Here is a 12,052-nt window from a genome sequence, read left to right on the forward strand (position 1 = left end):
TTTTATGATACTGAATGTTAGGAAATTATATTTCTGGTTACGTTGGTTTGTTTTAGTCCTTGGTTAACGACCGCAGCTAATCCATGTTAGTTACTCATTAGTTTTTGACAGTTAGGGAAACAGACAATGTTTGTAGATTCCGAAGCTCTTAATGAGGACATTAAAAATTGACCCATGCTTTTTTGCTTAAAGGTGAAAAGACCCAACTTTATGTATGTTCTGTAAGATTCCCTTATCTGTCAAACATATTTTATTAGATCGTCGTGGACTTAATACAAGCAGAATGCTTTTACATGCGTTTACATGTATTTGACTGCATGCAGCACTGCGCAGACAAATCAATCTATGACATCAAAGTTCTGCGAGAGCCATTCAAAAGCTTATCACTCTCGCGTTACATTGATCTCATGTGTCAATCGATCTGCGCCGCGCAGGTTGCTAATCTCTCTATTGTGATATGTCTCAATGGCAAATAATCAGACAAAAATGCTAAATTAGTACATAAGAACAACCTCTATATTGTGATATGCTCAATGCAAATAATCAGACTAAAAATCATGTGTTAAACAGTGTTTATTGTTTAGAGAACATGAACTGGAGCTTATTTTTAATAAAAAAAAAAAACCTCAGCATCACATATTGTATTTAGATAACATTGTATTTTATAAAATATATAAATAATGACTTAAACACGATATAGAAAACTAAAACAGATATTTATTGACTGATAACACTTTACTGGAGACGATGGAAGAATTTTCCTCTCGTCTCATCACATGGTCTTTCTCAGCACCTCGGTTTGACCCAACATACAGAGACGCTAATTGAGAGCCTATATTACTGAGATACTGGCTATTTATTCGGTTTCATTTCTATTTCTAGTGGCTATTTATTCGGTTTTATTAACATCATTTCTACGCTGCATGATGTTGGACTGTGTGATAAAGAGACAACCTGGAGGAAGAATGGCTGTTATTCATGTGTTAATGATTCATGATTCAATTAATAAATTGTTAATTAGTAGGGGATGTGGTGACGTAACAGCCCGCTTGCTACTATCGTACGACAGCTAGCACTCAGGGACTGTGGAAGCTAACACAGGCTTCCTCTGAAACATGTGAAGCCAGTGAAGCACATTTTATTAAAACTGCTTCTCAAGTTGCTTCACAAAGCAGACACACTCTGAGGGATTCTGGTCCTCTGGAGGTACAGTATGGCTCCCAGCCAGGGGTGTGGCAGAGTCAGGATTCCAACTCGCATCTTCGGACGATCCGGCAAATACTTAGTCCAAACACCTCCTTGGAGCCCTCAGTTGGGGTAAAGGTGTAAGAGGAGGAAGAGGAAATGAGGAGAAGGATGATTAGGTGCAGAGGAAGAGGAGGTAGTGGAGGAAAAGAGAAAGAGGAGGATGAAGCAGAGGCAATGGTAGAAGATGTAGAGGATGAAGAGGAGGCAGAGAAAGATTAAGAAGAGGAGGAGGATAAAGAGGATGCAGACGAAGTGGAGGAGAAAAAAGAGGAGGAGGATGAAAATGAAGAGGAGGAAAAGGTAGAGGAGGTGCAGGAGGATGATAAAGAGGATGTGGATGAGGAGGAAGATCAGGGGAAGACTAGGAGAAGGCTGAAGAGGAGGCAGAAAAGGAGGATGAAGTGGCATGTTTCTGAGCCATGTGAACATAAACACTGCCATCTGCTGGCCGAGGAGCTAACAGCACTGTTCTAACAGCAACGTACACCGTATATCTTACAATACTCATCTCTGAGATGGAGAAAATATATGAGAAGGAAATCTGTAGATTCTGTAGCTACTTGTGATACAAACATCAGCAGCATGAAACCGGTCTGCAGATTTTATCTCAGGTGAAGACGTCGCACGGTAGAATTCACTGCTTCTCAAGTTGCTTCACAAAGCAGACACACTCTGAGGGATTCTGGTTCTCTGGAGGTACAGTATGGCTCCCAGCCAGGGGTGTGGCAGAGTCAGGATTCCAACTCAGATTTTATCTCAGGTGAAGATGTCGCACGGTAGAATTCACACCAGGAATTTACTTTTTGTTATTTTATCTTAACTTTTGTTCTTAAAATCAGTTAATAAGAGTTCACAACAATCTAATCTAATCCAATCTATACTTCAGTTGTGGCTCATTCCTGACTATTCAATATTTATTTGTATAGCACTTTTTACAGTTGACGTTGTCTCAAAGCAGCTTCACAGAACATAAACATAGAACAAAAGGTTATTATAAAGAATAATATAAAGATTAAGTATATAAATAATCTATTATATTTTATCCTCGTCTTATATTACATTATCTTTTTATAGCGATCCACTCACAATGACATTTCACCTTCAAATTCTAAGGTATAATATCTTTATAGTTGACATAAAAATAGTATTAGAGAAAAGGTCAGATTTCCTCTTTGGTCCTTTAAGAAATAAACCTTTAGAAACCTAAGCAATGTTTTTTTTTTTCTTCAAAGCTTATGAGAGCTATAGATGAACTGATTGGACGTATATGCAGGTACCAACCAGGATGTTCAGATTCTACATGTTTCTGAGAAGTCATGTGATTGCAAATGAGGCACAGAAATCAATGTGGTGTAGGAGCAGAGTTTAGAACATGGACCAAGCACCAGGTACCAAACTGAGACAGAATGCCATGGGTTTATTTGGGTGACTGATATATCATAAGGAATATCAACTGATAGATAAGAGAACCATCATCATCATGTCATCATCACAGCAAATAATATGAAATACATTCTTATCAACAGCCCACCACCTTTTCCACGTCAACCCGTTCCTCGCTAGATAGTTTAGAGATCCCTGCACCACCATGACTCCAAGATATCCAGTTTTATGTACCTCATTCATTCATTCATCTTCTACCGCTTATCCGAACTACCTCGGGTCACAGGGAGCCTGTGCCTATCTCAGGCGTCATCGGGCATCAAGGCAGGATACACCCTGGACGGAGTGCCAACCCATCGCAGGGCACACACACACACTCTCATTCACTCACGCAATCACACACTATGGACAATTTTCCAGAGATGCCAATCAACCTACCATGCATGTCTTTGGACCGGGGGAGGAAACCGGAGTACCCGGAGGAAACCCCCGAGGCACGGGGAGAACATGCAAACTCCACACACACAAGGCGGAGGTGGGAATCGAACCCCCAACCCTGGAGGTGTGAGGCGAATGTGCTAACCACTAAGTCACCGTGCCCCCCATTTTCTGAACCTTTGCTCAGTAAATACAGCACATCTGAAGCAGTCAGTAGTTATTTCCCCAAAACTGGAGGAGGTGTTGAGAATATTTTTACTTTACATGAATAAAACTGCGAATAAGAAATTTAATCAGACAAAGTTTTACTTCCTTTTAACTAGGCTTTAAGGGACAGACTTAACTCAACTGACTCAGATCTGATTCAGAGGCTCAACTCAAAATCTGACTCATAGTTCAACCATCTCTGGTCAGATATCTGTCTTGTGCTGGTGACAGTGAAGATGAACAATTGTGTTTACAACAAACAATTCAGTTTGGGTCTTCAGACGGCTGTGTAGATGACGTTGGTACTCATACATTCAGGTTTTTTTTTATATCATGTAAAACTGTCAAGTCTTAAAAATGTAGTTTTGTCAAGGTGAGAAAAAATATACATGAGAAAAAAAATACCTACCTCATAATCTCAAAGATAATTAAATTAAATTAAATAAGGAGAAAATGCACTGGAGAATTTCCCCTAAAGTTAAAGATTCAGATGTATTTTTTTTATATACAGTATATATATATATATATATATATATATATATATATATATATATATATATATATATATATATATATACATATATATATATATATATATATATATATATATATATATATATGTATATATATATATATATATATATATATATATATATATATATACATCTGAGGCTCAGATATATATATAAGATAACAGTTATAAAACATCTTATAACTTAAAAGAGCTCTTTTAAGGACTTGTAAGAGGATAAGAGTTTCTTTATCTGAGGAGAAAATGACTGAAAGGTGAAGAGGGAGAAGAAATGTGTTGTGTTTAATATTTAATAATGATAGAGTTAATAAAATGATACAGATCAGATCGTGTAGGGATTATTTTTGTGACCAATAATATTAGAGATAACATCTCATCTCCAAAACAGAACAGAAATGCACACGCACGCACACACACATACACGCACACACACACGCACACACATGCAGACACACACATGCAGACACACACATGCAGACACGCACATGCAGACACACACACACACGCTTACCACTATGTTCTGCCACTATGTCATTTAAAGATACTCTAAAGTCTCTGACACAGAGCAGAAATGCCACAGAGGCAGAAATGATATAATTTGTCTCTATGACTTTTCTGCTCTGTGTCAGAGATGTTTACATTTACATTTATAACATATTACATGTTAGAACATCTCTAATACGATCGGTCACCAACGTAATCCCTACACGATATAACCTCAAATATCTGAACATAGAGACAAAGTGTAGGTTTATAATAGAGCAGATTTTAAAAGTGCTTCTATGTTTTTGTTAGACAACCAAAAGTTTTCAAAAGAATGTGTCACCTAGTAACAGGTTAAGCTCCGCCCCCTCTCGAAGATTAAAGTTGTTTTTTCTTTGTTCAGAGTTGCTCTGGTCCTGAATCACTCTCTTAAGATTCCTAATTAGGATTTTTAAGCTAAATTAGGAGCTCTCTGAGATTGTTTAGACATTATCAGACTCTTTATGAATACAGGCCCTGGTACTCAATGCAAAAGTTCACCATCCTTTAAACATTTTGATCATCTGATGCTGCTCAAGTTTCAGGATGGTGTCATATTCAACTCCCCCTTTGTGTACACCTGAGTTAGCGAGCGGATGATGCCAGTGGTCAAAGTAATGGTACCATCGTCCATTTGGCCCCGCCCCGAATCCGAATACATTCACCTGTGACAGAGATATTAGTGGCAATATTTATCATGCAATGCAGCACATAGTGCAACAGCAGAAATTTGGCATAAGAAGGTCGTTTTAATTTAAAATAATTCTTATAAATAATAATAATCATAGTGCTTTGACCTGGTCACAGATGTGCAGAGCCAACATGAGCATGATAAAGCCAGTAGATGGATATTTCCCTTGTTTCTTCAACCATCTTTCATAAACGTATCTAATAAACTCAGGATTGACGATCATCACCTTTAAAAACAACACAGAAGAGACATTTAATCTGAATCGACCCGAACGAAGGGAACTTTTTGACGGATCATGTATCATTTCTATAGTAACAAGTTGTAGTAGTTCTGTAGTACAGGCACTTGTATGGAGGATGCTTGATTTTAAATTGATTAAACGTCTGTGTGTAATCATTTATATTGTTAAATTTCCTGTGTGTGTGTGTGTGTGTGTGTGTGTGTGTAACAAGTCTTCAGTCTCAGCCAGCGCTTATGTAAAGCTGGAATCTCCTTACATGGGAAGAACTGGGCTCAATCTCTTCACCCAGTCCTTCATCATTTTAATATAAAAGCACCAGATGGTGTGTTTTAATCCTGGCCTAATGAGATGCACAATGTATCATCATATAAAACCCCAGTGTACTACGGACTGGTGATGAAGGAACCGCCAGGTGACGTCCTACGTGCATGAGTAAAACGATGTTCCTCAAACCGTCATTAGCAGAGTGAACATTGAAGAGTGAGCTGCTCACCTTGTCTCTGTTTGCTTTTATTGTAGCCTTCACTTTCTTATATGTTCTGAAAACAATAAGGAAAATAAAATGAGACAAACCTAAAAACTTAAAGACGTCTAGCTCCACGTGATCCACATTGTGTGATCTCACCTTGTGATGTTCTTATTGGTGAAAGCACTAATGAGCCACTGTAGATCCAGCAATTTAAAAGGCATCAGCACTAGATGGGTGGAGTTGTCCAGGTCTACAGCGCTCTCGGGATACATCGCTCTGTGCGTGGTCTTTGCTCCGACGTCTGACTCATAGCCTTTAGTCGGTGCGTTGTTCATCCTGAAGCAAGGGATAGACCAGGGATCATGTCGGTGTACCAGAATGACAAGCAGAGCCCTTGATAGATAGATAGATAGATAGATAGATAGATAGATAGATAGATAGATAGATAGATAGATAGATAGATAATCCCACCTGAAGACAAAGTTATGAGCATCTATTATAGCACCATAATGGGATCTGAGCAGGTTGGCCGAGTTGCCGACCACAGCACAGGTTCGACAGCGGTCAGGACTGGAGTCCATGTAATGTTCCTCATCAGGGAACAGTGAGAACAGAGGTTCTACCACATCACCAAGGTTCCCTGCTCGGAACCCTTGCAGCTTCTGCACCAGATGTGAAAGAGCAAATCATAAAAAAACGCATGTACTGTAAGTTCACATAAATAAATCATCACATTCTCTTTACCTGAAGAGTTCGTAGTGTTGATATTTAAAAAAAAAATTAATATAAAACATGTCAAGTTGAAATATAAGCTATAGAACAAATATAATTGAATGATGTAATTATATAACCATGATATAATCTACCCTACTTTTTTCTGTTTCAGGAAACTAAATAAAAAAAAAAATATATATATATTTATTTAATCAAGTCACAATTAAGCTGGCTTAATTATATAATAATAATAATAATAATAATAATAATAATAATAATAATAATAATATATGTATGTATATAATTATAATTATATATAATAACAACAACAACAACAATAATAATAATAATAATTATTTATTATTATTATTATTTTTTTTTATTATTATTATTACATTATATTCATATGCTGACTTTGACACACTTATTTTATAATATCCATTTAATTATCTCTAATAGTGTTTAAATCGATCTCAAATCATAAACCAAGTTTTAACATTGATATAAAAGATTATTTTTAAATAAGAATTCTGTTCATATCTCTGCTGTCTCTGTTCCTTTGTAGTTTCTTTCATTATCACAATCGATGTAACACACACACACACACACACACACACACACACTATGTAAAAGCTTAGATATTTTCTTGTTGCTGGTCTGTTGAAATGGAATGTGGCCTGTACAGGAATACCGACATGTAACCCGCAATCACCAGCGAAGGTTCAAAGCATGGTGAATTTTTCTTTTTAGATTGATATCAAATATGTCACGGCTGAGGGAATCACTCGATCTGTCTATCTTTACACATAACAATAATATTTACTTCTGATTCCAGTTCATTGTTTTCTTCAGACCATACCACATTCTTCCATGTGGTTTGGGATGATTTATTCGATATGTGTTATTACATGAAATAATTTTATTTTATATATTTTATAAAATTATTTCTAAAACATCAGATATACCGAGGAACAGTGCAAACAAATAGAGGATATAGAGCACCACAGTGAGATCACCAAGAACAGGACTGGTCACTCCAACATGTAACAGCAAAAACTTGAGCGTCAGAGTACAGTTCAGAGCCCGCAGCCCCCTGTCCTTCATAGGAAAATGAAATATGGGCTGTAAAAGCCGGACTACCGATCTGGGAGGGGAACATACTCTATGGCCCCTTTCCTTAAAAGTGAGTGTAGTTCCTCTTGGAGGAAGAAGAATACTTACCTGACTATTAGACTTTTTTGTTTATTATTTTGGCCTGATATTATCTCTGAAAATATACCAATACCCTTACCTAGAAATTCTATTTTGTGTCTTTTTTTTGTGAATTTCTAAAGGTATCAATCACTGAATCCCAAGCTACTGAATAACTCAACCCAACCCTGTGAAGCTCAACCCTAGACTGGTCGTAATAGCATGACTAGTCTTTTCTGCATAATAAACACTTTTTTCAATTCACTGTTATTATTGTATTTTATTTTTAAAAGTCTTTTTTCTCCTTGCTCATGTATTTTGTCTTTTTTACGTCACACCCTAAAGTCTGTTTAATCACATGCCAAATAATGCGGTGTTTTAAATACATAAATACATAAAAAGGAAATTCGAAGAAGAATAAGAAAAACAAATAAGATTAATAAGATCGAATAAATAAATAAAGTTTATCTGTCGAGCTTCACAGAAAAAAACAACAATGATAAAGTCAATAGAGGAAGTCAGTTAATTAAAACCTAATCATCATAAAATTATGTGAAATAAAATAAAGTTATAGTTGTGAAAGTAAAGTACAAAAAAACTGAACAATTATTAATGTAACAGAATAAAGATGTTTTTGTTGCTTGTTCCTGGTGTTTGTATTAATATTAAATAAATTATAATCAAAATTCGGAATACAATCTTGCAATAAATCATACTGTACGTTTTAAAAACACAAACAAACACGCACTTACCTTCCACCAGTTATATGTTAGCGCGCTGAGATTGCTGTTGGCCCTGTTCATAAGTTTTGGCACCCGGCCGTCGTAGTGTTCTCTGAACCACGGATCCTTCTGAGAGTCCATTACGCAGCTCATGCACGCGCAAGCCGGTGCAGATAAATCGATGACATCGTTTAAATGGTATCTGAATTCGACTCGGACGAACAGAAGCACGAATGTGGTCCACAAAGCCACATAAAACACACGAACCTTCAATTTCATCCTCCGGAGGCGAGGAAACATTGATAAATGCATTTTAATTAAATAAAATTAAATGCAATGTAACAGAATTTAACAGAGTTAAAAACAGAGTTAACAGATTTAAACCCTAAATAATATTAGTATATTAATATTGGGAATATTGCTTTAATGTGCCTCGCGCTACGGACTGATTTTTAATATAATTTATTATTCTGTGTGCATCTGCATTCCCTTTACAGTGTCACCGCTTATTAAGGTGTTCGGCCGCTTTACTGCTACTGGACCACACCCATAAAAACGGTCTAGGACCAATCATCATGCTGTGGGAGTCGATATGTGCAGTGAAGCCTGGGATGAGGGTGCGAGAGGGGAGATGCGCGGAGAGGAGAAGAGAAGAGAAGAGAAGAGAAGAGAAGAGAAGAACGAGGAGTGGAGAAGAGAAGAGAAGAGAAGAGAAGAGAAGAGGAGGAAAGGAGGAGAGGAGAGGAGAGGAGAAAAGAGGAGGAGAGGAGAAGAGAGGAGGGGAGGAGAAGAGAGGAGGAGAGAGGAGAAGAGGAGGAGAGAGGAGGAGAGAAGAAGAGAGGAGAGGAGATGATTGGAGAAGAGAGGAGGAGAAAGGAGAAGAAAGGAGAAGAAAGGAGAGGAGAGGAGAGGAGAGGAGAGGAGAGGAGAAGCTGGTTAAAATCCAGTAAATCTGCCTGAGACCAGTGAAGTTCGCCTTGAATCTATTGTGTTATTTAAAAGACATCAGGAAGCGGTCAGTCTGCGTTACACCACTGTTATCGAGCCAAAGCCGAAAGAACACACACACACACACACACACACACACAGAGCTATGTGAGACATAGGATTTGAGAGAAAAGTGTTCTAACATTTGCTCTCGTTTATGTCCAAGCTCAGTTTATTTATTTATTTATTTATCTCTCTAATCAGATTCATTCTTTTATCTGTTTTATTAATCAGTCTTGTCTTGAACATGTCACACGGTTCACACTCGAATGTGTCGTCGCGCATGAATTACCGGGTGCGGCTCTGTTGTCATGGTAACAAATATTTCAGTAATCAAATTGTGAGATGGTACAGATGCATAAAGATACATAAATTAACGCATAAGCATCAATAATCACGTGTGAATGTGACCTGAAATTACAGTTTCAGACAACAATGAAACGAAACTCAGAGACCAAACTACGGTTCAAGCGTAATCGTCTTGCGTCAAGCGTTCAAGCTTGAAAGAAAAAGTGACAAACACTCTAAAGAGATCAGACAGAATCAGATTGTACTGTGCGTGTGTTAATGCGTCAGGTTCAGGACTAAAGATGGTCAGCAGCACTATAAAGAAGAGACGTTATGCTTCACAGAGTTTATTTTAATTCATTCATTCATTCATTATTTTTCACAATGACTCTAACTGTTTAGTTAAGTTACTTTGATCAACTCATTCATTCATTCATTCATTTTCTACCGCTTATCCGAACTACCTCGGGTCACGAGGAGCCTGTGCCTATCTCAGGCGTCATCGGGCATCAAGGCAGGATACACCCTGGACGGAGTGCCAACCCATCACAGGGCACACACACACTCTCATTCACTCACACAATCACACACTGCGGACAATTTTCCAGAAATGCTAATCAACCTACCATGCATGTTTTGGACTTGGGGAGGAAACCGGAGTACCCGGAGGAAACCCCCGAGGCACGGGGAGAACATGCAAACTCCACACACACAAGGCGGAGGCGGAGGCGGGAATCGAACCCCCAACCCTGGAGGTGTGAGGCAAATGTGCTAACCTCTAAACCACTGTGCCCCCCCACATGTGAATACTTTGAATATAATTATATCAAAGTAATTTAATCTAATCTACAGTGAGCTAGATTATTGTACTGATGTTATAACTAGCAAAATAACACAACTTCCTATTTACTGTAAGAATGTACGTTACTGTACTATAAATACCGTAAAAGCAGTAAAGTGTTAAATGAACTTCTCTGAAAGGTAAAGAGCAGAGAGAATCTTACTGCAGTCAGAGCTGGAAGAACAACCTGGAGAACGTGAAACAGAATTTGAGTAGAAATATAGACTGCTGTTCACCTTATACCTTCAGTAGCTTCATAAGTAATGTATACTTACTCATTATTTGGATTAAAAATGAGGGATGATGTTAGCTAGCTAGCATGTTGTATCTCTTATACCACTGCAGTTTATCATTTTATATACAATTGAGTTTTATCCATCCATCCATCCATTTTCTACCGCTTATCCGGGGCCGGGTCGCGGGGGCAGCAGTCTAAGCAGGGACGCCCAGACTTCCTTCTCCCCAGACACTTCCTCCAGCTCTTCCGGGGGAATACCGAGGCGTTCCCAGGCCAGCCGAGAGACATAGTCCCTTCAGCGTGTCCTAGGTCTTCCCCGGGGCCTCCTCCCGGTTGGACATGCCCGGAACACCTCCCCAGGGAGGCGTCCAGGAGGCATCCGAAACAGATGCCCGAGCCACCTTAGCTGACTCCTCTCGATGTGGAGGAGCAGCGGCTCTACTCTGAGCTCCTCCCGGGTGACCGAGCTCCTCACCTTGTCTCTAAGGGAGCGCCCAGCCACCCTGCGGAGGAAACTCATTTCAGCCGCCTGTATCCGGGATCTTGTCCTTTCGGTCATGACCCAAAGCTCATGACCATAGGTGAGGGTAGGAACGTAGATCGACTGGTAAATAGAGAGCTTCGCCTTGCGGCTCAGCTCTTTCTTCACCACAACAGACCGGTACATCGACCGCATCACTGCAGAAGATGCACCGATCCGCCTGTCGATCTCCCGCTCCATCCTTCCCTCACTCGTGAACAAGACCCCAAGATACTTAAACTCCTCCACCTGAGGCAGGAGCTCCCCACCAACCTGAAGGGGGCAAGCCACCCTTTTCCGGTTGAGAACCATGGCCTCGGACTTGGAGGTGCTGATTCTCATCCCCGCCGCTTCACACTCGGCTGCAAACCGTCCCAGTGCACGCTGAAGGTCCTGATTTGAGGAAGCCAACAGGACAACATCATCTGCAAAAAGCATAGACGAAATCCTGTGGTCCCCAAACCGGACTCCCTCTGGCCCCTGACTGCGCCTAGAAATCCTGTCCATATAGATAATGAACAGGACCGGTGACAAAGGGCAGCCCTGCCGGAGTCCAACATGCACCGGGAACAAGTCTGACTTACTGCCGGCAATGCGAACCAAACTCCTGCTCCGGTCATATAGGGACCGGACAGCCCTTAGCAGAGGGCCCCGGACCCCATACTCCCAGAGCACCCCCCACAGGTCACCACGAGGGACACAGTCGAATGCCTTCTCCAGATCCACAAAGCACATGTGGACTGGTTGGGCAAACTCCCATGAACCCTCCAGCAACCTGGCGAGGGTATAGAGATGGTCCAGTGTTCCACGACCGGGACGA

The 12,052-nt window shown here is 39.7% G+C and overlaps 1 protein-coding gene across 1 annotated transcript; it reads right to left on the reverse strand.

Annotated features, from left to right (window-relative positions):
- Nucleotides 1-4,046: 4,046 nt before the first annotated feature.
- LOC132856956 (CMP-N-acetylneuraminate-beta-galactosamide-alpha-2,3-sialyltransferase 2-like) lies at nt 4,047-8,751 on the reverse strand. The gene is made up of 6 exons (XM_060886857.1): nt 8,389-8,751; nt 6,203-6,393; nt 5,888-6,067; nt 5,756-5,801; nt 5,128-5,247; nt 4,047-4,995 (listed from the first exon to the last, which is right to left on the reverse strand). Exons 1-6 carry the CDS (start codon nt 8,668-8,670, stop codon nt 4,828-4,830), a joined length of 987 nt encoding a protein of 328 aa, XP_060742840.1. The 5' UTR covers nt 8,671-8,751; the 3' UTR covers nt 4,047-4,827.
- Between the last annotated feature and the right edge of the window lie 3,301 nt (nt 8,752-12,052).

Source organism: Tachysurus vachellii, chromosome 14 (genome assembly GCF_030014155.1).
Source record: "Tachysurus vachellii isolate PV-2020 chromosome 14, HZAU_Pvac_v1, whole genome shotgun sequence".
In the NCBI taxonomy this organism is placed as follows: domain Eukaryota; kingdom Metazoa; phylum Chordata; class Actinopteri; order Siluriformes; family Bagridae; genus Tachysurus; species Tachysurus vachellii.

Coding starts and splice junctions, on each gene's coding strand:
- LOC132856956 (XM_060886857.1), bottom strand. CDS start 8,670: ATGCATTTATCAATGTTTCCTCGCCTCCGGAGGATGAAATTGAAGGTT. Junction 6,394..8,388: donor TAACATATAACTGGTGGAAG/GTAAGTGCGTGT, acceptor CATCTGGTGCAG/AAGCTGCAAGGGTTCCGAGC. Junction 6,068..6,202: donor GCTCATAACTTTGTCTTCAG/GTGGGATTATCT, acceptor CCCTTGCTTCAG/GATGAACAACGCACCGACTA.